Source organism: Lemur catta, chromosome 20, assembly GCF_020740605.2.
Source record: "Lemur catta isolate mLemCat1 chromosome 20, mLemCat1.pri, whole genome shotgun sequence".
Taxonomy (NCBI): domain Eukaryota; kingdom Metazoa; phylum Chordata; class Mammalia; order Primates; family Lemuridae; genus Lemur; species Lemur catta.
In genome coordinates this window covers 29,856,473-29,883,835 of record NC_059147.1, presented here as the reverse complement: position 1 = coordinate 29,883,835, position 27,363 = coordinate 29,856,473, and the positions used below count along the sequence as shown (strand labels likewise).

General features: G+C 60.2%; 1 protein-coding gene across 8 annotated transcripts in view; it reads right to left on the bottom strand.

The window, feature by feature from the left end:
- Window positions 1-468: 468 nt before the first annotated feature.
- Window positions 469-27,363, bottom strand: part of KIFC3 (kinesin family member C3) — a 34,383-nt gene continuing 7,488 nt past the window's right edge. For 3 of the 8 annotated variants that reach the window (XM_045533616.1, XM_045533617.1, XM_045533621.1), the window contains 18 exons: window positions 23,949-24,087; window positions 20,936-21,138; window positions 12,600-12,665; window positions 12,021-12,167; window positions 11,616-11,855; window positions 10,935-11,108; window positions 10,259-10,406; window positions 10,045-10,175; window positions 8,316-8,427; window positions 7,012-7,193; window positions 6,178-6,282; window positions 4,424-4,554; window positions 3,930-4,053; window positions 3,228-3,357; window positions 2,911-3,140; window positions 2,455-2,589; window positions 1,957-2,065; window positions 469-1,151 (listed from right to left, as the gene is read on the bottom strand). In XM_045533616.1, the coding sequence (XP_045389572.1) occupies window positions 1,126-1,151; window positions 1,957-2,065; window positions 2,455-2,589; window positions 2,911-3,140; window positions 3,228-3,357; window positions 3,930-4,053; window positions 4,424-4,554; window positions 6,178-6,282; window positions 7,012-7,193; window positions 8,316-8,427; window positions 10,045-10,175; window positions 10,259-10,406; window positions 10,935-11,108; window positions 11,616-11,855; window positions 12,021-12,167; window positions 12,600-12,665; window positions 20,936-21,138; window positions 23,949-24,087 (2,532 nt within the window). In that variant the 3' untranslated portion in view covers window positions 469-1,125. Of the gene's footprint in view, window positions 1,152-1,362; window positions 1,392-1,956; window positions 2,066-2,454; window positions 2,590-2,910; window positions 3,141-3,227; window positions 3,358-3,929; window positions 4,054-4,423; window positions 5,958-6,177; window positions 6,283-7,011; window positions 7,194-8,315; window positions 8,428-10,044; window positions 10,176-10,258; window positions 10,407-10,934; window positions 11,109-11,615; window positions 11,856-12,020; window positions 12,168-12,599; window positions 12,666-20,935; window positions 21,139-23,948; window positions 24,088-27,363 lie in introns of those variants that run through there. The other 5 variants (XM_045533615.1, XM_045533614.1, XM_045533622.1 and 2 more) reach the window with 5 other exon arrangements.

Sequence of the window (27,363 nt, the reverse complement as noted above, 5' to 3'; positions counted from 1 at the left end):
CCCGCTGGGGGTTCAGCCCCCGTCAGGGAGAGGAGACCCCACTGGGCCCCTGCACAGGTTCCCCCAAGGCTGGGGCCAGGTACAGGCCAGCAAAACCCTGGGGGGGGGGTGGGGAGGGCTGTACCGGTGGTCAGGGTCCCCTGGGCACTGGGAGGAAGGTGGTGCTCGCTTCTGGCCAGGGCAGAGGGTGGCGCCAGGCCTCTGAGGAGCCTCTGACGACCTCTTGAGCCTCGGTTCCGCCAGTGACCGTGGGCACACAGTGGGCAGCTCAAAATGATAACTGTGACTACAAACAGAAAAAGTTACCCAAGGTAGGGGCAGTGCTGGCTCCCCTCCAGGTGTTCAGGACACCGAGGGGACAGGGATGCAGGGTGACCAGCCAGCAGTGCGGGTCCACAGAACAGGCCCGTGTCCTGCCCCCATGAACGGACCGAGAGGGGCTCCCAAGACCAACTCTTTCAGACTATACTTGTGCAAAAGGCTTTTATTTTAATAAGTAAAAATGGCTAAGCTTCCAAAAGTTCTTAAATAGGATCTCGGAGACAGGAAACCGGCAAGAAGCCAGTGAGCAAGGGCAGCCCGGTGCCCGCAAACGAGGGAGCCGCCCACTGGCCTCCTGCCAGCCATAAATACAGCCCGGCCCCGTGGCAGGAGGGCCGTGCCCTATGTACACCTAGGGACACTCTGTACAGGCCCACTGTGGGGTCCCCTCCTTCGGGGACAGTGGTGGGCAGGGTTGCCCTTGGTGCCACCAACCAGCCCCAGTTCCACGGCTCCTGTGCCTGCCCAGAGGCTCCTAGGTACCCCCCCAGGAGGGCGCCCAGCCCTGCCGGCCGGGAAGGGAGGGGGCCAGCCCGGCGAGAGGCCACCTCCCACACACTCCTGCCCGCCCCACGCGGGCCCAGCTCTGACGGCCAGGCCTGCCCTTCCAGCCCACGCCGCTTGCACCCAGAGCCACAGCCGAGAGCCACCGTTTCCTTCTGAACATGTTTCTCAGCTGAGGGGAGACAGGGCAGAAGAGGAGCCTCCGCTCTTGCCTCGGCCTCCCGGGGTCCTGGCGTTGCGGCAGGAGCAGACCAGCAAGGCCTCGGGGATGAGGTCCCGGCCTGACAGGTGGCGCGTCCCTCACACAGGCACCGGCCTCGACTTCCCTGCAGGAGCACGAGGATCGTCAGCCTCTTGGCTGCTTCCTGCGGACAGTGGCCCATGGCAGGTGCCACCAAGAGCAGGAGGGAGCCCAGCAGAAGCACAGGGACAAGCAGGCAGCGGAAGGACGGCCCCAGCCCTGAGCCGCTGGACTCCCCGGCACAGCCCTGCACCCCGAGCGGGCGGGCCGCCCTGGGCAGCCGGCCCCACACTCACCTAGAGACTCTGCAGCCCCAGCCGTCAGGCTGAAATCAAAGCGACAGGCGTCTCACTGGTGGACTTGCCTCCGGCCAGGACCCCACCGGACTCTGCTCCCCTAATGCCCCTTCGGACTCAAGGACTGGCCAGGCCCTTCCCTGAGTGGGGCCTGGAGCCCTGGATTCTAGTGCTGTGGGGGGGCTCACCCCTCATCGGGGACATGGAGCCAGCCCTGCCCTTTCCACCCTCACCCCAGGGAGCCTGAGGCCTGGGGCAGGGGCACCAGGCCTGCCCTGGAGGGGCTACGGCATGAGCACAGCCAGCCACCCTCGGAGAATCGGGCGGGCCTTGGGTCAGCAGCCCCAGCTAGGAGGCTGGGTTCTTCCTTACGCTGCCCCCTCCCCCTCCAGGGGCCTCAGGTGTCCCATCTGTAAAATGGACACGGCACAGTCTGCCCTGACTACTTTCCAGGGGCAGGGAAGACTGTCTATACGATTTTTCCAGAAAACTGTTTAATGTTTAAAAATGAAAGAAAAGCCCATGCAGGTAAGGCAGCCTGGTCCCCCGGTGGGGATGGACCCCACCCACCCCGGCCGCTCTCTCTGGGCTCACCTGAGGGCTGCAGCTTCCTGCGGATGGAGCCAGGGCGGCTCGAGGGCCCGGAGCTGGGGGCCGAATGGGCTCGTGCTGAGGGCTGTGGCGTCTGGCAAGCGGGCTCCCACTGCGGGCAGGGACGGGCAGGTGGGCAGGGGCCGTGGCTGCCCCCCACCCCGCCCCACTGTGCTTCCTTAAACTCAGTTTCCTCGTCTGCAAATGGGCGTGAGGATGATACCCTGCCCTACAGTCACTGCCGGGATTAGGTAACGTGGGTAAAGAAGTGAACTACTCATTACTGAGCACCAAGTGTGTGCCAGGCCTGCAAACCGCCCCATGACAGGGTGATCCCGGCAGGTACCTCTGAGGCCAAGAAGGAGCACGAGGACGACAGACGCTACTGAGTTTGGGTTCAAATTCTGGGCCCCGCCCCACCACTCCAGGCTGTCCTCGTGGGCATGTCCTCCTGCCCATGACCCGGAAGTCTCTGACCCAGTGCCAGCCTGGTCCTCATACCTCTAGATGCTCCTGGCTCGACCAGGACCCGAGCTCTGCCCGGCGTGGCCCGGGGCCCAGCTCCACCGAGCGCACCCGCTCCGCAAACTTGAGGGAATAGAGCGTCTCGCTGGTGTTCTTCTCCACGGGGGACACCTAGGGGGTGCGAGAACTCACTGCCACCCAGGCCAGCTGGCCAGCCCCATGGAACTGAAGGGGGCAGCAGGGTCACCGGAAGGCACTTGGCCCAGGGAGGCGAGAAAACTTCCTGGACAAGACTGAGAGGGACAGGCCGGAGGGCCATCAAGGTGGCAGAGGGGACGCAAAGGCGTAGAGCGACTGAGGTACACAGGTGTGTGTGGCCAGAGCAGTGGAGGCCGAGGGGCGCATGTCATTGACGCGAGCTGCTGACAAGGGGCCCTTCGCACAGCCTGGGGGGGCCCGGGTCTGGGTGCTGCCCCACCCCCAGGCGCTCACCTGCACCACCATGAGGGTCTTGCTGTCACCACTGAGTGAGTCCTGCAGCAGGTAGGTGAGCTTGGAGTTGCGAAAGGGCACGTGGCCCTGGCGGGAGCGCAGGGCAGCAATGACGTCCCCCAGCGCCGACAGCGACTTGTTAATGTGTTGTGCCTCCCGCAGGCGGCTGCCCTCAGCCCCGGACTTGCCCACACGCTCCGAACCAGCCAAGTCCACCAGGTTCAGCTTCCCTACAGGGCAGGCACCAGGCAGATCAGGGCTGCGTGCAGGGGGGACGCAGGGGTCCCCGGGCCAGGCCGCCTCCCGCCCCCGCTCACCCGTGGTGCGCAGGCCCGTGCTGCAGTCCACGCCGCGCACCGTCACGATGAGCAGCGCGTGCGAGCGGGAGCTGTGCTCGTTCAGGTTGGTGAACTCTGTCGTTCGGTTGGTGTGGCCGAACTCAAACACCTGGGGGTGGGGGCGGGAGGGGAGGGCGGAGGCACAGGGTGAGAATGAGGGTCTTCAGAGTGGCCCTGCCCTGGGATCGCTTGAGCTCAGGAGTTCGAGACCAGCCTGAGCAAGAGCGAGACCCCGTCTCTACTAAAAATAGGAAGACATTAGCGGGACAACTAAAAATATATAGGAAAAATAAGCCGGGCATGGTGGCACATGCCTGTCGTCCCAGCTACTCGGGAGGCTGAGGCAGGAGGATCACTTGAGCCCAGGAGTTCGAGGTTGCTGTGAGCTAGGCTGACGCCACGGCACTCTAGCCTGGGCAACAGAGTGAGACTCTGTCCCAAAAAAAAAAAAAAAATCACCCTGTCCCCCTGAGCACCCCATGAGGAGTGGCAGCGTCACCCTCCACGTTTTACACGAGGAAACTGAGGCTCAGAGAGGCATGGGGACTTGCTGAGGACACACACTCAGGACCCTGAGTGCTTCCTGCACGCAAACAAGGTTCTGTCCTCTGAGCAGCTCCGCTGTGGTCGGGGGTCGCCCCAGCATTTCCTCGGCCCCCCAGGTCCCCAGCAGCCCCACACCTTGTTGATGTCATCCACGCTCTGCACCTGGAACTCCGTCAGCCCCGGCACGTACAGCTGCCCGCTGCCGTCGGGGCACAGCCGGATCTCCAGCTTCTCCTGGGGCTCCTTCCCCAGCAGGTCCCTGGAGGGGCAGGAGAGAGTCACTCCCTCCTCCCACTTTCAGCCCCTGCCTGCACTGCACCCAGCCCATCGAACCTTCCCAAAGGCTCCTCTGACTGTCGGGCTAAGGCCACTCTCCCCCTCCAGCTCCTCCCCTCACTCAGCTGAGGCCCTGACTGTCGCCCAGAAGTCCTGGGGACGGTGCTGCTCCCGCCTCCCCGTGCACTGAGCCCCTGGGGGCAGGGCCCTGGCACCACCTGGTGCAGCCCGCAGGCAGGGGAAAAGGAGCGCCCGGGTCTGGGCCTCCGCGGCAGGCTCAGAGAACCCCTCCTCCCCCCTCAGGGTCCGCCAAGCCCCTTCCAAGCCCCCGACTCCACGCTCGGGCCCCGCACCTGAGGACCTCGTTGTAGATCTCGGCCGCGCTCACGGTGATGGTGTACTCCCAGTCGGACGCCTTCTCCTGCACCTCAGAGAAGAGCAGCTGCAGGGCCCGCTGGTTGATGCCTGGGTTCTCATGGGACCCCTGGGGGCAGCAAGAAAGGTCCCAGAGAACCAGGCCTCCCCGCGGACCCGGGCTGGGCCGTGCCGATACTCACAGGGCAGCTGTCGGCCCCAACCCCCTGGGCAACGCTTCACAGGTGAGCCTCCCCCCGCCCAGACCTCCCGCCTGCGTGCCAGCCTGCCCAAAATGCCCTCCACCACGTATAGGCAACGGCACCTCCCTGGGCCTCAGTTTCCTCACCTTTCAAATGGCATCACCCTGCCAGGACTGCCCTGAGACTTAGAGCCCGGGGGTGAAGGCTCTGGCCCTACTGGGCCACCAGAAATGAATGACTCCCCTGCCCACCACCCAGAGGGGGCTGAACGCCAGGGAGGCTTTGAACCAGGCTCTGTGGGTGGCAGAGGGAAGGCACAGGGAGGGGAGAGGTGCCCTGGGGTCGGATGGGCTGGCCCGCCTTTCTAGAAGGAAATATAGAGTCTCCCACCCCCAGCCCTCGCCTCTCCTCTGACGGCCCCTCCCACCCCCCATTCCTGCCGCAGGGCCCCCCCCCGTGCCAGGCCTCCAGTGCACCACGTGTGCCTCAGGACAGCCCGCGGGCTCTGCCCTAGCACTGCCTCCCCAGGGGGGCTGCCCACACTCCCAAACGCCGCGTCCCTCCCTCCCAGTCCCTCGTCCCAGGCCTTGTTCTCTCCCTGCCCCCAACGGCAGGTGCTGTCTCCTGCTGCCAGGTTGGCTCCGTGGGGGCAGGGACTCTGTTCTGGTCTCAGCTGTGCCCCGGTGCCTGGCACACCTCAGGCCTCAGCAGATAAGCTTGGAGAATAGAGGGGGTCACCCCAACTCTAAGCAACCCCACAACAGAGCTGGGAGCCCAGGAGGGGCTGCACCCCTGCCCCCACTAGTCCCAGGACTGAGAGAGAAGCCGGGTCCAGGCGGGGAGAGAGGGCCACCAAGGCAGGCTCCCGAGAGTGCTGACAGCCCTCTCCTCTCACCCAGACACCGGGAGACCTGCCCCCCTCCCTGACCTGGGAACCCCACGACACCCCCTTAAGAGCCAGGGAAGCGGTAACAGCCGGGGGCAGCTTTCCACGGCTCTGTCCACAGTGGAGCCTCCTCCTGGTCCCGCTCGCTGCCACCACGGAGGCGACTGGCCCCCGCAGGGAGATGAAGCCCTGCCTGGACCCCGGGCTGCAGGGAAGAGCGGGGCTTCCCCCGACCGCCGGCACGTGGCCTGTCTCTCCTGGGCCTTCCTGCAGCCCAGGGTCCCCCAGCCCAGCACGGGGCAGCCACAACCCAGGAGGGCACTCAGGGAACAGGCATGGGCGAAATGCAAGACGTCGTGGTGGCCTGTCCTGGACGCTGGCCCCAGGCTGAGGTTCCTCTGACGACCGAGGCTGGTGCCCAGCGTGCGCGTCCCTGCCCCTGGCCTGTGGGGACCGTCACAGGTGCTCTTGGGCAAGGCGGCCCCTGGCCTGGTGCCTCGGGGCTAACACAGGTAACTACGCCTCTGCTTTGGGGTGGCTGTGAGGACCCACTGAGGCAAAACACACACTGTGCAAGACGCCAAGGCCAAGGAGGGAACCCCCATCGGTAGCAGCAGGGGGTGGTCTTCACCCTGAGCCCCTGGCCCGGCTAGTGGGCACCCACCTCCATCGTGTACGTCTTGCCGGCGCCCGTCTGGCCGTAGGCGAAGATGCAGACGTTGAAGCCGTCGATGCAGGAGGTGATCAGGGCTTGGACCTCCTGGAACACCTGGGAGGGAGGGAGGACGGAGGTGGGGGCTGCCAGGGCCACTAGGGCCAGGGACCCCCACCAGCTGCAAGTCCAGCCACCTCCCCTGACCACTCTCTCCTTCGGCGGTAACAGCACGTGTGACTGCAGTCACCTGGTTCACTGCTGAGGACTCGGGACTAACGAGTCACTCGCTCAGCCATCAGAGACAGCCTGGCTACCACAGGCCCCTCCAGCCGTGCCCCGCTGTCCCGTAGAGGGCTCAGCAAGGGGAGGGCAGAGGCTGGCACATGCCGGGCACCGCTCTGGCCCGGGCCTGCCGGTGGACAGAGGACGGGGAGAGGTGCTGGAGCCGGACGGGAACAGGAGGGCACAGGGAAGACAGGCCCCGCAGGCTGCCCGGGCGGCTGAGACCAGCAGGTGCTGAAGCACGTGGGTCTCACACCGCTGAGGCCCAGCGCTGGGGCGGGCGGCGGGGAGGGTCCCCAGGAAGGCCTGTGGGACTGACGCAGAGGACGCTCCCGGCTGGAGAGGCATGCGAGGTCGCGGAGATGGGAGGGGCCGTGCCTGGATCTCCCCTAAGGAAGCCTCCTGGGACCTCGTCTTAGCTTCCCGTCCTCTGCTCTCCTCCCCAGGAGGGACCCTGGTTCCTCGCGTCTCAATCCTGCCCCCCTCTCTTACACCTCTCTCCCCATCTCTGCTCTGTGCTCCCCTTCCCAGCAGGGGTCCTCCCCCACGGGCCACACTCACATCCTGCTGCGAGGCCCGCGGGGAGAAGACCTTGTCCAGCTCGAAGGACACAGGCTTGCCCTTGTGCAGCAGGTGGATGATGGAGTCGTCGTCGGGATCGAAGGTCACAGCATTGGCTGCCTCAGGTCCTTCCCCGTCTTCTTTGGTGATTGGCCGGACACGAGCAATCACCCGGATGTTCCCTGGATTGGTTGGGGATGGAGGGGTGGGCCCAGGCACGGTCAAGACGAGACAGCCTCTACTCTGGCATGCACTGATGTCCTGGGGGCCTAGGGGTCCCCTGCCTTTTATGCAAAGCCCCCCAGGGCAAGGTGGCCTACAAAGCTGTTATCAGTCACTCACACTATAGTATGAATTCATTTAGCACATTTTGTTCCTAAGCAGACCAGTTGAGGGTACAGACCTTGCCTTGAGGACACGCAGGAGAAGCCAGCTATAGAGCTCAGCACTGTACCCATTCTAGATGAGACACTAAAATGGACACTTTTTCTCTCTGGACTTCAGTGTCCTCATCTATACAGTGAGGGGCTTGGGTCCCAGTGAGCCAAGGGCCTTGTCTCATCGGTCTAAAAGGCACTGTGAGTGCCAGGACGGGGCCTGGGAATCAGGGGTGCAAACAGGACCAGATGGCGGTGTGTGGCAGCACGAGCTCAGCATGCCACCCCCTCACTTCCAGCCCTGTGCTCTTGGAATGAAGAGAAAATGCCCCCTGCCCCCGCAGTCTGCATGGCCCCACCTTCCCTCCCTCCTGACCCACCCACTCCAGCAAGCCCCACACTCCTGTCTTTCCCAGCCCTGGTGCTGGGGCAGTGTCAGGGTTCTCTGGGTGATCAGCAGCCACCGTCCACCCTCCCAGCTGACGCGAGCACCCTGAGGCAGTCAGTCTGAGGGGCCACGGCCGTATCCTCAGCGTCTGGAACAGCACCTGGCCCGGAGCAGACGCTCCCCAGACCTCTTTGCACTGAATGGTGGAGTCTCAAGCTTGCCCAGGCCCCAGGGCAAAACAAGTGGCACTCCAGCCAGCCACCACCCAGTGCTCAATACCATGCCCCTCGGCCACCCAGGGCCTGGGGAGTAACCTGCCACGGACACTGGGGCAGGCGCTTCAGAGCTGGACAGATCAAGTTCAAATCCAAGGTGGACCATTTCCTAGCCATGTGGCTTTGAGCAAATTCCCTGACTTCTCTATGCCTCCATTTCCTTATCTACTAGAGCAGGGCTATAATAGCTCCTTAATGACGGGGCACAGCTCCAGGGATGTCTGCCAAGCCTGGTGGGGACCCCTATGCCAGCACCCTAGTCACCTTTTAGCCGCACGAGCTCGTTGTGGCACTTCTTGCGTAGCTGCAGCTCCCGGCGGTACTTGCGCAGCAGCTCCTGGTTGTTGCTGTTCACCTCCTCGATGGCCTGGCCGATCTGGTGGGGGGTGCACGCTGCTGTCAGGGGGCTGGCCCCATTAGCCTCGCTTGCCGGACTGCCCTCCCGACACGGCACTCACTGCCTCCCGCCCCGGGCTGAGCATTTGACATGCGCCGTCATGTGTCAAACTGTCCCAGTCACTCCTCTAGGTAGGTACTGCTACTATCCCCATTTTACAGCTGAAGAAACTGAGGCCCAGAGAGGTTAAGCCAATAGCTCAGGCTGCTAAATAAGCCAAGAGCCAGGACTCAGCCTTCGCTTCACAGCACTAGCACTCGACTCCAACATGATTTGGCTGGACTCAAATTCCAGCTCTACTCCCGAGTGGCTGGGAGACCTGAGACTATTGGCTCAATTTTCTCATCTGTAAAACAGGCATAATACCATCTAACTCATGAACCTGTAAAGAGAGGGTAGGTAAGGCTCTCCCAGTAACATTTCAAAGGGGAAAAAAAGCAAGATGCAAAACCACTCGTACAGTATGCTGGGGTGAAAGAGATGCACATACAGTTGTCTGTTCCTCAGTATCTGCAGAGGATCGGTCCCAGGACCCCTGCAGATACCACGATCTGCGGATGCTTGAATCCCTGACATAAAATGGCGTAGTATCTGCATATAACCTATGCACATCCTCCACGTACTTCATTTATTTATTTACTTTTAGCGAGGGGGTCTCCCTCTGTTGCCCAGACTGGAGTGCAGTGTGGGAGTATAGCTCACTGCAGCCTTGAACTCCTGGGCTCAAGGGATCCTCCTGCCCCAGCCTCCCAAGTCGCTGGGGCCACAGGCACGAGCCACTGCACCCAGCCTCTGTATACTTTAAATCACCCCTAATGATTGTTATACCTAATACAATGGAAATGCTATGTAAATAGTTGTTATACTATATTGTTTTTTTCTATTATTTTTTATTGTTGCATTGTTATTTTTTAATTTTTTAAATATGTTTAATTTGCGGTTTGTTGAATCTGCGGTGTGGAATCCGTGGATACAGAGGGCCTGCAGTGCGCTCGGACACGCACATCAACAGCCTTAATTGCGCTCAGAAGGCCCTGGCCAGGCGATGCTGGGACAGGCCGCCTTAGGGGGTGGGGCGGGGCGGGCTGGCAGCGAGGCCTCTCCTGTTCACCTGATGCCCTCGTGCAGGGCCAGACTTCGCACCACGTCCACGTATTACTGATGTGATTTCTTTAAAAGAGAAGAACTATTTTCTATTCCCAAAATATATTAGTCTCTGCAGAGCTGTCAAACAAATTCAAGGAGCCAACAGCTATAAAAGGCTCCACACGTGGGAGGCACTTAAGAGATGTTGGCTATTCTCATACTGCACAAGTACAACCTTAAAAAATTAAGTTAAAGCTAACAGGTGTGTGTTTGACATACACGTAACGGGTGTGTCTGAAGAATCACAGTAAGACGAATACCTGCCCCCCCAGTCTGTTGTCAAACGGGGCCTCTAAGGGCAGCAGTGCTGGGGCGGGGGTTGCCTGGGGGGCTTAGTCTGAGCTTTGGGAGGGAGGCCTGGTGGACACTGTGTCTGCGGCGGTTCCAGGCCTCTTCCCGGTGCAACCCCCGCCCCCACGGGCCTGGGTCGGCCACCCGCCGCCGGCTCACCTCGGCCTTGACGCTCCTCAGGGCCTCCTGCAGCAGCAGCGGGAAGCTGCGCACCTGCCGCTTGAGCCCGTTGTAGTCGTTCGTGAGGGTCCGCAGTGCTGGCTGCAGCGTCAGCAGGTTGGTCCGGACACCTACGGGCACACGAGGGGTGTGAGGCACACGGGGACCGAGGGGCAGCGGCGTGGGGCAGGCAGGGCCCAGCCCGCTGGCTCACCTGCCAGGTTCTCGTGCACGGCCTTCATCTCCACCTGGGCTCTGGCGAAGGCCTCCTCGATGGCCCGGTTCTTGTCCTCCTCCAGGGACTGCATCTCCTCCAGCATCTGCCCGTGCGCCCGCTCCAGCTCCGACTCGTACATGGCAATCTGGCAGCCGGGCGGGAGAACGCTCAGTGCCGTGGGGCATGGGAGGGAGGGCAAGTACCACACCGGGAAAGAAGCCCACCAGTCACCTCTCGTGCACATGCCGAGACAAGGGCTAGAATATGGCCTCCTCTCCCCACACAGGGCCGTGAGCTCTGTGCAGCGACTACCTCCCTGCATTAGCCCCGGCACCAAAACGGTCCCAGGCACACACCAGGTGCACGAGCCATGGGCCCCAGGAGAGCAGGGGCGTGCACGCGTATGACAGTGGCAGGAGCAGCAGCAGAGCTTACTGGGCACAGTCTGTGTGCTGGGCCCTGGGCGAACAGCCTTTTGGGATCACGTTCTCGAGTCCCCACTGTGAAGTGGGTTCTGGAACCAGATCACATTACATATGAGGAAACAGAGGCCTAGACACAACTCGCCCCTGGTCACAGGGCCCCTGGGGAGACGAGGGACTGGACCCTAGGTCTGCAATGTCCCGAAGGACCCCTGTTCCCGGCCCACACGCACCCCATGCAGCCTGCACACCTGCGCCCGGAGCTGCATGGTCAGCTGGTGCGAGCTCTGCAGCTGCTGCTCCATCTCCTTCAGCACCTGCCTCTGCATGGCCACCTGCTCCTGCAGGTGCTGGTTCCGGGCCTGGGACTCACTGAGGGCCTGCTTGGTCTTGGGCGACTCCACCTCTATTGTCTTGATGACGTACTGCAAGGCGAGGGGGCGAAGGGCACATGGAGGCCTGTGGGCACCTTGACCTCACCCGAGGGCCTGAGACACAGCTTTTTTCTGGGGCAGGAAAAACTGGAGGAGCCTTAAGGTCCTGGCTTTGCAAAAAGCTGTAGGACCTCCTGGAACCTTCTCATCTTAATGAGAGGCTACTATGAGCCTGGCTGTGGCCCCAGCCTGCGTACAGAACAGAGCAGAAGGGCCAAGACGAGGCAGAATGCAGAGGCTGCACTGCATGCGCCTGGCACGCGGTGGGCACCTTGGTTGCAGGATACCTACTCCGTGCCTGGCCCTGGACAGCGGGAAGGGGAAGGGGCCAGACCGAGCACAGAAGAGGAACGACTGCTGCAGCCACTCCCACCTCCTCGTTCACCAGGGCGAGCCCCTCTCGCAGCCAGCCCCGCCCTGGGCGCCAGGGACCGAGGGCCAAGGCACAGGCCAGGCTCACACGGGGTGCCACCCTCGGCCGCCCGGGCCGTGGCTCACCTTGACAGGCGGGGACTGGGCCCGCAGGCTGGCGATGGTCTCGTGGCTGTCGCGCAGGCGCCGGCTGAGCCGCTCCTCCTCCTGCGCCTTCTCCGCCAGGCAGTCCTTGAGCCGCAGCTCCACCTCAGCCAGCCGGTCGGTCTTCTGCTGCACCTCCAGGTTCAGCTCCGACAGCATGCCTTTGTTCTCCGCCACCTCCAGCTGCAGCTGGGACAGCCTGTCCCGGAGCTGGGCACTCTCCTGTAGGCGGCCGGGAGGTGCAGGACAGGCAGGAGGCAGACAAGCAGGGGTCGCCATTAGGGACTGGGGTCACCATCAGGGGCTGGGGTCACCATCAGGGGCTGGGCTCACTGTCGGGGGCCGAGCCCTCCGGGCGCAGGGTGGCGGCCGCGGCCGCCTGCTCACCTGGCTGTGCTCGCAGCCCGGGCAAGGGGAGGCTGCTGGCGTGGCCCGCAGGTCCTGCAGCTCCGCCTCGCAGCGCCGCATCTCTTGCCTCAGCCGCTCATTCTCCACCATCAGCAGGTCCCGGTGCTTCTCCAAGTTGGTGCCCCCCTGCGGAGAGCCAGGGCTGAGGGGCTGCGTGTGGCAGGGCAGGTGGGGGAGGAAGCGGGCAGGGGAGAGAGGAGGAGAGGCAAAGAGAAGGCAGAGGGAGGGAGAGCAAGAGAAAGGCGAACACAAGGCCAAGTGCCAGGAGAGAAGCAGAGAAAGACGCTGGAGGGGACAGGGGAGAAGGGGTGAAGCAGGGCCCGCTCCCGCCGCACCCACCCCTCGCTCTATCTTCCTGAGTGTGAAAGTAACAAGAAGTCATATTTATACCAGAGTCACACTCCCATTTTATGCTGGCAAACAAGAATTCACCTCCCTCCCCTCGGCATCGCTGGGTGGTGACAAGTACTCGGGGTGGGTGTGTTGAGATAGGTGGGGGGGTGTGGGCAGGGAGAGAGGGGGGTCGCACCCTGCACGGCCGGGCCAGGCCGCACTCACCAGCTCCGCCCGGAGTCGGCTCACTTCCTGGGCCTGGCTAAGGAGCTTCTCCTTCAGGCTCTCCACCTGCCGGCACAAAGCCAGGGCCACAGTGAGCCTCGGTCCCCACCCCGCCCACCCGGCACCAGGGGTGAGCGACGTGGCCTTGGCCCTCCCTGTGTTCAAGCACCACGTCACACCTGGGACTCCCGGTGACAGGCCCTGGGCCAGGGCCTGACAGCCTGCGGCACCCTCTGCCCCCGCAAGGCCAGGTCTGGAGAGCAGGCACTGCCCGGGTAAGCCCGACGCCACCCCGGGGACCCCTCACCGGCACAGGCTCCCTTTGTATATGTAACTTCCCGTTCTCTTTCTCTCAAACGGCCCCCGAATCGTATAAACTCCTACAAACCCCAGACCTATTCTTGCCCAGCCACCCAAATTTTCCACTTTGAGTGGTTTCCAGCAAGTCACCCGTGGAGATGGGCCTCCCAGCAGCCAGGGCACGTTTGGGACCCGAGTCCGCCCTGGCTCCCAATCTGCCTTGCGGGAGAGCCGGCCAGCGGGCTGTCAGCGAGAAGGGGCTGTGTGCCCCATCAGGAAGCCACGGTGACCTGGCTCATCCGGACCCCGGCAGACGGGAAGACCACCACGGTGCCAGCCCGAGAGGACAGAGCCCAGGAAGGCCACCCTTCCCTGGAGCGTCCTCCGGCTGCCGTCCCCTCCCAAAGGCCCAGACCCTGGTCTCCCATCAGCCCGTCTCCAGGAACCTCTCCTCGGGAAATAACCCAGTCAGACTTTGTCACTCGCGTCCAGACATCAGAGCACGTTTGGGGTTTCTCTCGCAGAATGTCCTGTGGTGACCACACCTCACCTCGGAGAAGCTGCAGCGAGAGTCAGACTCGCCCTGGGCTGGTACGACGGGTTTACACGAGCAGGCCGTGAAAGCACTGGGTTCTAATTACTCAACAACAACTACGTCCTAGGTGACAACGTCCCCTGCCTACGGAGGACAGCCAGGTAAGGCTGGCGAGGGGCTGGGCAGGGCCGGACGCCCAACGGTGACCTAAGGAGGCAGCCACGACACGCTCCTCTCAGACCACAGCCAGGGAGGAATGCGTTTCTGAGCAGTGTGTGTGTAACATCTCCCTGCTTTACGTGGCTGAGATGTCATCGAACCACAGTCTGTGGCAGCACTCAGCCGTGAAGGGCCCTGTGTCCTGGGGCTGCAGCGAGTGGCGGAACCACAGCGCTGGGCCCAGCTCCCCTGGGCAGGCAGGCAGGGGCCAGGGGCCGCCCCACCTGTGACAGAAAGGCCGGCGATGCCAGCCCCGCTCCCTCGTGGCGGGGAGGGGTATTCCACCATGCAAGACCCAGCTGAGGGGCTGGGAGGCCCAACCAGGCTGCCCAAGGCCTCCGGGCGGACAAGCAGGTGACCTACAGGCTGGGCCCCAGGAGGTCACCTCTGTCACTGGCTGCACCAGCATGTTCCTTCCCAGCAACGTGCTGGGCCACGGGCCAAGCAGGGAGGCAACGCTCGTGCCACTTCTCTGCCCACTAGTGACACCCGTTTCTGCGGCTGAGCAGCGGGTGTGGGGAGCGTTGCACAGTGGGTTCCCCGGGTGCACAGGTGGCGACACCCCGAACCCACCGTGAGCAGCGTGGCGCGTGCACACATGCTACACAGACTCTACGCAGTCCTTAGGGTCACGTTTACCGAGTTAGAATGACACGGGCGAAGGCTCATCAACACACTAAGTCAAAGAAAAATCTGGGGAAAAAATCGAGTGTACGATACTAAAAAGGGGCCTCTGTGCTGTGGAAGTAGACTTGGCAAATTCCTTGTGTTTCTCAGTCATTGTAAGGCTTGAAGAGTATTTATTCCTCTTGCACTCCCCCCTCCCTGATGTACGGGGGCCTACTTCCCCTGACGAGGCGGGGGTCCCCCACCCGCACTCCCCCCCAGACGGGCTGCGGCCTCAGCACAGGGCTGGGCCTGCTGACCTCGACTGTCTCCGCGGCTGCCAGGTGCTCAGACCCCGACACAGGAAAAGCGGGTTTGCCAGTGTCTGCTGGGGGGGGCGCCCACCCACCACCCACCACCCGCCACCCACCACCAGCCTGTGGCCCAGGCTCCTGCCCCCTTCTTGCATCACAATGGGAACCTGGGTGCTCCCGGGCTCTGTCTGGAACCTCTGGGGGGTAAGGGGCCCCCGAAGCAGGCGGCTGCACTGGGGCAGGCGTGGGGGAGCGACGGGGGGTTGAAGAAGGGGCTGTCAAAGACCCCTCGGTCAGCAATGTCAGACAGCAGGTCATTGGCTTGTCTCCGGCAGCGGGCAGCAAAGCCAGGAGACGTGGCTGAGAGGCAGCACACCAACATGGGAGCCCTGGCCAGGGTCACCTGGCGGTGACCTTGTCCTGACCAGCCAGCTCCATCCGGGGCCGGGGACTGCTTTGGAAGGGCTTACGGGAAAGACACCAGCTTTTCCCTGGACTTGAAGGCGGAGTGGGCAGAGGCAGGGAAAGCAGGCAAGAAGTCTGAGAGGAATGGAGCCACCCGGAGAAAGTGGCAGGAGATGGGGCCAGGAACAGCAAGGGCTGCGCCTTCACACACTCCCCGCAGCCCCGGGCCAGCCGTGGCCATCTGCACCCGCAAGCCCAAGCCGGGAGGGTCCCGAGCGAGTGCCAGCATGCGGTCAGCACACAGTAGGTGCTCAACAAATACTTGAACTGACCGCCAAGGGGCAGTGTGCGCAGTCCTGAGCCAAAGAGCCAGGCCAAGGGAGAAAGCAGGAGTCCAGCCAGGCGGCTGAGACGGTCCTGGGACGGCACCCGGGCTGGGCCTTGGGCAGCACCGTCCGGGCCCGGCTCCTCAGCAGCCGGGGAGACCGAGCTCTGCCCTGCTGAGGGAGGCGGCGCCGGGCCGCCCGCGACCTGACGCGACCTGTGTGCACCGTGCGGGCAGGGGCAAGCTCAGCGCGGGGTGGGGCCGGCCCGCCCAGGTCTGCCTGCCCGCAGCTGTCTGCTCCTGGGGCGGCCCGGCCGACGACGGGACCACCTGCCAATCACCTCCCTACCCCCCACCAAGCCCGGCCAGCCACCATCGTCTGCCTTCTGAGGACAAGAGAAAGCTGGGAAGGCCGGAGGGGCTGGAGCCCAGAGGCCACACGCCCCTTCCTGAAGGCTTGATGCTGGCTCTGCGACCACCCACCAGCCCTGTCTGGCCCTGTCCACACCCTGCTTCCACTGCCAGCCCTTCACATCCAGGTCCCTTTGCCACAGAGGGGCAGTAATAGCTGTAGACATTTCACATTCTCAAGCCAGACTGCCCGGGTTCTAATCCAGACATTTCCGTACCTGCTGGGTAACCTTGGACAAGTCTCTTAACCTCTCTGTGCCTCTTGCTTTCCTCATCTGTATAATGAGGCCACTTCATCGAGGTTGTCTTGAGGATTAAGTGAGATGCTGTAGGTGAAGTGCTTAGAAAAGGACCCAGCGCATTTCTCCAAGGAAAGGCCTGTGAAGGCAGGAATTTTTGTCTGTTGTGTTCAGTGCTGTGTCCCCAGCACCTGGGACAGTGGCTGACACACAGTAGCTATTCAGTGGGAAGAATGCTGACTGCGTGAGGGGCCAGGCAGAGCGAGGTCTGTGGGGGAGGTCGGTAAGCAGGGTGGGAGGCAGGAGGCGGGGGACTGGGCTGTGCTGCAGGACGCTCACCGCGACTCAGAGGCAGGAGCTGCCACTCGACTCCAGGCAGCGGGTGACACGTGGGAATGTCGGTCCAGAGGTGCCACCATTTTCCAGTATTTTATGACAAAAAGGAAGTCCAGATTTTTATGTGACTTTAATTAAGATTTAAATATTGGCAACTAATTGGATTTAAAAACCAGGCCAACTAGAACTAATAAATTCAGCAAAGTTGCAGGATATAAAAATCAACACAAAAATCAGCTGCATTTCTGCAACTAACAATGAAACAGTCCAAAAAAGAAATTAAGAAAACAATGCCATTTATAATAACATCAAAAAAGAACAAAATACTTAAGAATAAACTTAACAAAAGAGGTTAAAGACTTATATAATTAAAACTACAAAATATCGCTGAAAGAAATTAAAGAAGACACCAGTAAATGGAAAGACAGCCCATGTTCATGTATTGGAAAATTTAATATTGTTAAGATGTCAATACTACCCAAAGCAATCCACAGAGTCAATGCAAACATCAACGATGTTTTCTGAAGAAATGGAAAAAAATCTTTCCTAAAATTCACATGGAATCTCAAGGGACACCAAATAGCCAAACCAATCCTGAAACAGAAGAACAAAGCTGCAAGTCTCACACTTCCTGATTTCAAAACTTACTACAAACCTACAGCAATCAAAGCAGTGTGGCAACTGGCATAAAAACAGACATAAAGACCAATGCAATAGAGTAGCAAGCCTGGGTGACTAGCAAGACTCTTTCTCTAAAAAAAAACAATAAATACATTAAAAATAGAATTACCATATGAGCCATGCTTGCCTATTGGGATAACCACCCACCAAGAAAAGAACCACCATATGATTATGATTATGATCTGAGTATACACCCAAAAAAACTGAAAGCAGGGATTGTGTACTCATGTTCGCAGCAACCTTACACACAATAGCCAAGAGGCATAAGCAACCCAAGTGTCCATCAAGGAACGAATGGATCAACACAACGTGGTATATACACACAATGGAATATTACTCAGCCTTAAAAAGGCCACTGACTACTGCCTATAGAAAAAAGATAGACGAAAAAAAGGAAGGACATTCTGACACATGCTACAACATAAATGAATCTTGGGGACATTATGCTAAGTGACATAAGCCAGTCACAGGACAGATACTGCATGACTCCGCTCACAGGAGGCAGCTAGCGTAGTCAGACTCAGAGACAGCAGAAATGTGTGTGGGCGGGAGGCAGGGAGAATGGAGGGCACCATTTAATGGGGACAGTTCCAGTCTGGGAAGCTGGAAAGAGCTGTGGAGACGGACGGTGGTGATGGTGGCACAACAGCGTGAAGGTACTTACTGCCGCTGAACTTTACACTTGAAAGTGCTTAAGATGGCAAATTTTGTATTTTACCACATTTTTTTAAATGGTGAAAATGGTGAAAAAGTGACAAAGCAGGCCAAACAGGACACATTTGAGGGCAAGATCTAGTCTGTGGTCTCTGAGGACATTTTTTAAGGTTCCATGTTGAGGTGCAGGGGCAGGTAAGGGGTGGGGGGACACTGGCGGGAACCCAGGAACCTTGGGCTCGTGGCTTTAGAGACACCCACAAGAAGACGGGGGAGGGGAGCTCAAGGCCCCCAGAGCAGTCCTGGGACACGTTGGGGAGGGTCATCCCGACAGCCACAGCCTCCTTCGGCCACCAGACCAAGACCAGCGGCCCCTGTGGCCTGGGTCAGCCGGGCACCCGGGAACTGCAGACCTTTGGCCCAAGTGCACCATGAGCACAAGCACCCCTGCATGTGACACTTAGCGATGAGGGGACCTGAAAAGACCCCTGCAGTCCCCACAAACGAGCCCAGGTCCCAGCGGTGGTAACAGAGGCCCATCTCCCCAGTCAGCTTGGCCAGTGCGGCAGGCAGCGGGCTTCATACGGCCACCACCTTGAGTCCCCCAGTAATAGGTAGGTACTACCAGTATCCCCATTTTACAGGAAGAAAAACCGAGCTCCCCAGAGGTTAAGCCTTGCTTAAACAACTTACTTGAGGTCACCTGACCCCTCAGTGGCACGTGGGGTAAACTGTACTTTACAGTTTACCATCTTTTCCCTCTCCCCTCTCACAACTGTGCCACCCCATAACCACAAATAAAGAGAGATCTATTAGCCCCCGTTTAGAGACTGGGAATGAAGGCTGGGAGAGGAAGCGACTTCCTACAGCCGCACAGCCAGCGCATGGCACAGCCAGGACCGGAATCCTGCTCGCGGGGTTCCTGACCCAAAACTCTTCCCAGTAACGCAACCCCAGTTACTCCCTGGGGACCGGCTCACTGTATACGCTTATAACGTCCATTTCACAGATGAGGAAACTGAGGTGCGGAGTGGTTATTAACTAGCCCAAGGTCACACAGCTAATGAGCAGTGCCAAGGACAGAGTTTGAACCCGGCTCCAGCCCCACGTGGCCGGCCACATCGCACAAGCTCAGACCTTCCAGAGAGTAGCTACGCAGACCAGGTGCATCCTCTCGGAAACTTCCAGAAAAGAGCTGGCAGTCACAAAATCCAAGGACAAAGTGAGAGCAAAGACCAGAACCATTCCGAATCCCCAAGTCACAGGGGCAGGGGGTGGGGTGGGGATTTCTCCTAAATGGGGCTGGAGAGCGGAGCCCAAAGCCACCAGAAAGGCCAGTATGCTTCGCCCTCAACTTCCCTTCTTAAAAAGTAGCAGATTTTGTTAATTAAAGTAAAAAATATTTTCAAAACCTTGTTTAGAGACGCAAAAGGCTACATATTACTTCATTTGAATGAAATGCTCAGAAAAGGCAAATCCACAGAAACAGCGGGCAGATTAATGGCTGCCAGCGGCTGTGGGGTGGGGGGGGGGAACGCGGAGGGACCGTTAGGTCGTCTGGGGGGATGAAAATGTTCTGAAATCACAGTGCTGAGGGCTGCATCATCCTCTATATACTTAAAACCACTGAATTGTACACCTTAGAGGAGCGAATTTCATGGTATGTGAACGGTATCATCCCACCAAAGCTCTTTTTAAAAAACCTGTTTGAAAAATGAAGTGTCTGAACGGCCTAAACCAGGGAAGGTGGGGAAAGGAGGAGGTGCCGCCAGGCTCTCGCCTTGGGCCTGACACGGTCCTGCAGGGTGGGCCCTGGACTCCAGCCCCTCGAGCAGCACTCCAGCCACGCCCTTTCTGCTGCCACAGTCCCTTTGCACTGGCTGCTCCTCAACTCAGAGTGCACGCCCCTCTGCTCTGCGCCAGACCTCAGCTCCAGCACTGCCTTCCCAGGGAGGCCGACCCTGACCTCCACAACGGGGTCATGACCCCCTCGGACAAGCACTTGCAGCCCCATGTGTGCCCCTCCCAAACACCCCACTTTACGTGGGTATGTGGAGCGAATGTCTGTCTTCCCCCAAACGCAGCCTGTTTGCGTATGTCCGGGGCCCAGCTCAGGACAAAAGAGGTGCACGCGAACATCTGGGGAAGGCAGACGGACATGCAGCAGGCAAGAGGACTGCAGAGCTGGCCTTGAAGAGCCCCCGGTCAGTGGGGCAGACAGGCCCAGAGACAGCCCAGCAAGGAGGCGAGAGGACAGGGGGGAGACAGAGTACGAGAGGCGCCCAGGAGGCCCACTCAACAGGGGCGGGTGGGCAGGACAGGCAGTTCTTGAGCAGAGGACACACCTGTCAGGTAGAAGCAACGCTACATCTCAAGAGTGCACACAAACGACCTGCTGCCCTGGAACTGGGAACAAGCCACAGCCTCCTGCGAAGTGCCATGACAGACGGTCCACACGTCTGGGTAATGTCTCTCCTGGGACAGAGAACTTGACCCGACCGGAAGGCAAAGTTGTCAACAGAGAGCTCTGGGCCCAGAGCTCAGGGACCCAACGGCCAGGCCACGGTGCTGACTCCAACGTGGGGAGGATGTGGCAGACTGGGTTGGGGACCCTGGGGAAGTGTGTGAGGCTCAGACGCGGGCACAGAGACACTGAGGGTAAGAGAAGGGGGCCTGGGGCCTGCACGGAGCAGGGAAGGGGAGGAGAGAGAAGCAGCCATGCTCGCCAAAGAGGGCAGCAGTCAGCCCCACAGGGCAAGCAGCCCACAGGCCGAGCGTCCCCAAATGTCCTTCTGGACAGCCAACAAAGCAAACGACATTCACCGGCATAAACCCTGACTCTCCCTGGCTTCCAGAGGTTTGAGAGATCTTCCCCCACGGACACTCAGACCAGCCTCTGCCTTTGCCAAGAAATCGAGAGAATGAGAAGTGTCCTGTGGTCTCCCGTGGGGTGACCGTCTGCAGCGAGCTTTGTCCATGCAGCCTGCCCCGTCCAGGGCACCGTGGAAGATGGAGGATCAGCACGGGCCCCAGGGCGGGAAGCCTCCCTGCACCTTCCTGCTCCACTCAGGTCTACCTCACTCCCGAGGGGCAGGTCCTGGCCCCGGCAACCACCAGGAGATGAAGCAAAACGATGACCCGGGTGGGCGGCACAGGCCGCTGACTCTCAGCACCTCCCAAGCCAGGAGAGGAGACCCCACCTGTCTCCTCTTGCTATGCCGGCGGCCTGGAGGGGCCAGGTGCCCAGGCTGGTCCTCGGACCTGCCCTGCGGTGGGCAGCGGCCTCTGCCCATTCCAGCATCCCCAGGTACCTGGTTCTGCAGCTGGGCGGATGTGGCTTGCTGGTCACTGTCGCGGAGGACCAGCTGCTCCTGTAGGACCGCCAGCTCCTCCTGGAGCTGGGCTTTCTCCTCCTGAAGCTGGGACATGGCCTCCACCATCCTATGCACCACAGGGGCCGCACCTGGAGACCCCGCCAGGCTCGAGCACCTCCCGCTGCCAAAGAGCCGCCCACCTACGAGCAAAGCAGCGGCTGATGAGCTGGGCGGCAGAGGTCTCACAGCGGCTGGCGGAGGACGGGGGTCCATCACGGTGGGGCAGGCCATCGGGGAGCGGGAGGGGACGCAAGCAGAGGGTGTGGGGTGATCATCTCGGGCTGGAGTGGCAGCATGGGTTAGCCGGGGCCTGTGTCAGAGGAAGCCACTTTGGTGGGCAGCTTCTAGGGGACAGAATTGCCTGGCTCAGGACTTCGAAAACAACTTTCACTGACTACCCCTCTCAAAGCAGGTCTCAGGGGCTGCTGGCCCCTCCGCGGCCATGGTGCAAGGAATCGCAGCCCAGAAAGACGAAGGGTTTTCACCGGGAAAACACCATCCTGGTAGGAACGCGGTTTCTTTAAACCTCAAACCCTCTCAGGAGCGCACAGGAGAGGAGCGGGGCTGCCCAGGCTGCCCCGGCGGGAAGCGGTCCCCTGCACACGGGAGGGAGCAAGGGCAGCGTGTTCGCGTGTGCGGGGCAGAAAGACCAGGCACAGAGGCAGCAGCAACGGGCAGGATTGCAGCCAGGCCGGCCCCTGCGCTCGCTTGAGAGGACCCAGCACAGGGACCACACAGGCACAGGGAAGTGGTAAATACCGAGCTGGGCAGGAACTCAGCCTTCCTCCTCCTCCTCCTCCCCCCCCTGGCCCTCCACTGTCCTGTCCCCAGGAGCCAGAGACAGACAGACAGATGGACGAAGGCAGAGACACAGAATCGAGGCCCATGACCTGCCGCGGGCCTGGGATGCTCATCACAGCTTGCTCCCTGGACCCCAAGCACGGCCAGGTCTCTGCAGGCCGGGAGCTGGAAGAGTTTGGGGGCCAGAGACAGAGGAGGGGGGAAGGGCAGGGGATCTGCGTCCTCCCTCAGGCTGCCCAAATGGAGGCTGGCAAAGTGCCCAAGAGCAAAGAATGAAGAGGAGTGTCACAACTGCCAGCCAGATGGCCCCCTCCCCCCACCTCGGAGCCCCAGAGCCCTGAGCTTTCTGGAACTAGGTCCCCGGGATTCCCGGCCCCGTGCAGGCTGGCGGGGCAGGCATGCACGTGAAGTCACACACACCCTTGGCAGCCCTGACTGGGGGTGTGTCGGCTGCTTTGCAGGGACGCCAAATGGACCAGGCTGGACAGGGGAGCTGGGTGGGGGTGCCCTGCAGGCTGGGTGGGAGGAGGAGGGGCAGGTGGGCACAGCCGGGCTCCACTCTAAGAGGACAGGAGACCCTCCAGAGAGCTGCAGCAGGGCAGTCCCCAGTTGGATGGTGACCCTGGCTCTGTGGCCTGCACGTGACACAGCATGCACGTCACACAGAGCTGGCCGAGCTCCTGCGATCTGTTCTAGAGAGAGCCAGGTCAGACGGACGCTTCCAGGCCTGCACACGGGGCTGCTGTGAGCGGCATGTGACCTGCGTAGCCCTCAGCCCTTTGCAAACGGCTGTGGTGCGGCAGGGAACCCACCGGCCTCGGGCCGACAGCTGGGCCTGCCACTTGGGATACCTGTGGGAGGGGGCCGCAGGGTCTGCCCACGTGAAATGCGGACAACGGGCTCCGCCCAAGGGAACCCAGAACCGTGGGGATGCCCAGGTGTGGGCGAACGTTACACGACAGGCCACAGGGCTGAACTGAGACATCGGAGAGCCTGCTCGTGTCACAAGAGGCCACCCCTAGGGGGCTCAGGCAGACCCCAGCACCGCCGTGTGCAGGCGCAGGGCAGCTGACAGGGGGCCCAGGGAGTGCTCATGGGGGCAGAGAAGATCCTCAAGAAGCCGAGGCAGGGTCCGAGGCAGGGGAAGATGGGACGGTGAGGCGAGATCAAAGGGGCAGTTGGGTGCAAGGGACAGAATGGCCCTCATGCTGAGGAGGCTGCAGGCGCAGGCTGGCCTTGCCGATGGGGGCGAGTCCTCGCTCTTGGTTGGAGCTGGCTTTCTCCTCTCTGCTGTCCGGGGAGGGAGGCGCCCCGTAATCAGCTGGACGATGCCCCCTCCCAAGGCCTATCTGCCCACACCCCCCCCCCCCGCCAGGCCCCAACACCTGCTGCCAGACAGGTGAACGCGGCTCTGGCACCACCTCAGAGTACGGAGCGGCTCCTTCCACCACCCGGCAAGTTCAGACACACGGATTAACCCCTTGGAGACAAGAGGAGAGAAACAACACAAAGACCAGCTACCTTTTCCTCCACACGCTCTTGGCCTTCCCCTTGGGCTCCCTGAGGATACTGTGCCCAGTTGCCACTGGGGACCCCAGCATGGAGCCAGGGGACTACACATAACGCTCGGGGGAGCCTGGAGAGGCTTCCAGAAGAACCGGCCTCCGGATGCCACGGCAGGCCTTGCCAGCAGAGCGGAACCAGCGGCTCCTCGTTCTCAGCCTCCAGGCAGGAGACCCAAGGCCCTGTCCTGGAGCCTCCAGACCCACCAGCCCAGGACGGGAGGGAGGACGCCAGGCTCTCGGCAGGCAGTGGCGTCTCTGAGGCTGCCGCCCTCACCCTGCTTTTGACAGGCGCTGGGAGAGACAAAAAGCAGGGAAATTCAACCCCGGCCTGCAGTGGCCAAGGCCTCTTATCACTGGGTGGGGCCTTGGTGGCTTTGGGAGGAGGGTGGCACTGAACAGGGAGGTTACAGACACATCGCTGCCCCCAGATCCGGGGGGAAGCAGGCTGGGGTCTCCCAGGGCCACGTCAGGCAGCCAGCGTCTGGCTGGGCAGGACAGGGTTTGGGGACAGCTCAGCTGCCACAGGAGTCCTCCTGCGCTGGCCTCGCCAGGGTGTTCCGGGTCAGCGGGCAGACCTCCTTTACCTGTTTTCTCTACATTCATGGTGCCACCGGCTTCCGGGGCCTCCCGGTCCCGCCTGGGGGCCGGCGCCTGCCTCTTCGGGAGCTTCTCTTCTTTCGTCCCCTGACTCTTGCTCCTGCACCCCTTGTCCTGCAGGGCCTGCTGCCAAGACACAACCAGAATCCTCGCGTGAAGGGGACTGCGCTGGGGAGCGAATCCCTCACGCCTGAGGACGGTGCACACCTGGAGCCAGGGAGGACCCTGGGGCCCAGCAGGTCCAGTCTGTCACCGTGTGAGTGGGGACAACGAGGCCTGAGGTCTGGAAGAAAATGTGCCCAGATCCCACAGCAAGACAGCAGCAGTGGCTTCTCCCGGCCCCCTTGGCAGCCGTCCCTCTGCCCCAGCAAAGAAGGCTCGTGGGCACTTGAAGGCTTTAGGGGAAGCTCAGGCCATCCCCGCGGGCTCCAGAGGCAGGAGTCTCAGCAGCCGGCTTGATTCGGACCCCCAAGCCCCGCCGCTCACAGGCAACTGTCCAGCCCCACCACACACATCAACCTCAGGCAACTCCCCCAGGATGTCACAGCTGCCACAGCCCCCCACCTCCAGATGGTGACTGCCACAGAGGCTGCACACAAAGCCACCCAAGCAGGGGGAGGGCCCTGGCCCTGCCTCCTTCGTTCCCCCGCCCCGCGTGGCTATCTGGGGACCATGGGACCCCGACTCCTGGTCAGGGAGGAGCCCAGGCAAAGGAGGCTGGGACAGAGCACACAAGTCACAGGCATGGGGAGAGACCAGAGACAGTCACCTGCAGCTCGCACAGAAAGAGCCCCAAGGCAAGTGACAGAACCACACGGAAAATTCACTAATAAACATAGAACAGGTGCGGAAAACAATCTGGAGAAACACAGACAGAGGTTCTGTCTGGGAGGTGGGGGTGACGGTGTAGTGGCTGCGAGTAGAAACAAGCGTCATTTAAACGTTTTGCAAATAAAAAGAAACTTCACAACAGAGAGGATGGGGGAACAGGGGAAAGGAGGAGGCCTATCATTGCACTTTGAAACTTTCTGGCATTTGAAGTTTTAACCTTAGGAACACCAACACTCTTTTGGGCTTTTTAATGTCAACAGAGGTCATCTGGGAAGAGGGACTGCTGACAATTTTTGTGTGTCTTTGTGCCCTTTGAATTCAAAGCAAAATGACAAATGTTAGCTTTTAACAAATGCTCAGTCTAGAGGTGCCAGGCCTGGTGTGACGCCTGGCTCTGCCTCGCGTACGCTGTGCGACTGCGGGCAAGTTACTCACCTCCCCTGGGCTGCGTTTCCCTCATTCTTAAAATGGAAACTGCAGCAGCCCTCGTCTCAGCGAGACGGTGTGAACAGTAACTGAGAGAGGACTCGGAAGGCGTCTGGCAGGTAGTAAGAGCCCGACACAGGGTATAGCGGTATGGTTACGTTATTGCGGTAATCTTCACTTTTTTCACTTTGGGAATCAAAAAGCCAATAAATAGAACTGAAAAGATGAGAAAATCGACAACAGCAGGCTTGGCGGCTGACCGCCCAGCCGGTCCCTCTCGACCCCACGTGCCACTGGAGAAGGGAGGGTGGCGAGTGCCTCCCCTTGGACTTAGAAACATTCCCGCCAACTTTATTTTGTCCCCTCCCTTTGGCCAACTGCCACACCAGGCTCGTCAGGGCAGCAGCAAGGGCAGCAGCTGGGAGTTCCTGTCTGCCGACCAGGGTGAAGGTTACACTATTTCTGGCCTGCTGGCCGAGCCACAGGAAGGGCAGACGGCCCCCGGGGGGGTTGGGAATTTCTGCAGCACCTCGGTGGGGGCCCGGCGAGTCACCAAGCCTACTCGGTCACCTCACTGTGCTTGGGACCCACTCTGGCCCCGCATCCATGACCCGGGAGCACGTATAAACATAACAGAGCTTTATGGGGGCCCGGAAGGACGTGAACATGGAAGCTGGTTGCCAGTGGCACCATCTCAGAGATCCTCAGCAGATCTGCTGACCCCAGGACTCGGCTGCAACCACAACTCAGCACCCCGTAATCAAAACTCAACAGAAGAGCCACCACCCAGCTTGAGGCTGCGCGTTTCTGACCGCCACGTCCCCATTTAACTACCAATGGCTCAAGTCAGAGCAAAGACCAGGTTCTCTGGTTTCTTTAACTGTTCTCTCACCAGACCTGCTTTTCTCACGACCTTACAGATAAAAGGAGGACCATTTGGTTCCGTTTTCAGACGAACCAACCACAGGAGAAGGGCTGAGAAACACCTCGAAACACAAGACTGTCCCCGAAGCAACACCAACCGCTGGGCCTGTGTTCAGATTAGGGGTTGGGGCGACACGCCACCCGGGCCAGGGCTTAAGTCTGCACTAGAGAGGACATGTACGCTGGGAGGACACGTATGTTTCCCACACCCCATCCTGCCCACCATTTGGGACGTGTTCCGTCAAGGCTCTGCGCAAATGGGGCTTCCAGAAAGGGCGGAATCGGTGTGTGTGCACGTCAGGAGAACGTGAGCGAACCGCAGGCCCTCTCGCACACAAGCTTTCTCGGGGAGGCCTTGGCAACGCACCCAGACAACGCTGGTTCTTCATCCTCTGCCACCGCGTTCATTGGCCCTTGCCGGGTTTGTGTTCGCACATTCACGATCCCTCGGTTATGCTCTGCTGCCTCCGCTACACTCACATCTCTTTCCCTTCTTCACTGTGTCCCTGCACCTAGCACAGCACTGGTCACGGTGGGCACTTCATAAACACCTGCCGGACGGGTGTGTTCACCAGAAATGGGCAGAGCCTACGCTGCCCTGAAAATACTCAGCACTAACAGCTGCAGGAACGCACAGATATTGGTTTAAGGAGCTCACTGCAATCAGAAACCTCCCAGAGGATCGGTTAGATGATAATTTATGGTAAACCTTGTAGAATATTATGCAGCAGTTTAAAAGAATGAGGTAGTTCTCGACATGCACAAAGAGATCACCAACATTCACTATTGAGGGAATGAACTGGTTGCAGAATAGTATGTAAAAATAAATAATAAAAATCATCTAAATGTAACTAAGTGATTATGCAGGAAAAATAAATGGATAAAAACCAAACTCTTAATAGTGAATTTCTCAAAGATACAGGGCTACAGGAGGCATTGAGTTTCTAGGTACTAAATATATGCCTTGTGGGAATTCCTTATACCATGTCATAAGGCCAGTTCAGATCCCAGCTCACTGAGTGACCAGCAGCAAGTAACTTAACCTCTCTGAGCCTCCACGTCCACATCTATGAAGCTCAGATAAAACAGTAACCATGTCCTGGGACTGTTAATGAGGATTATAAGGACGGATATGAGATATACAATGCCTGGCACAAAGTCAGCGTTCAATAAACAGTGGCTATTATTAGTGTTATCATTACATATTAGCTCTACAACCAA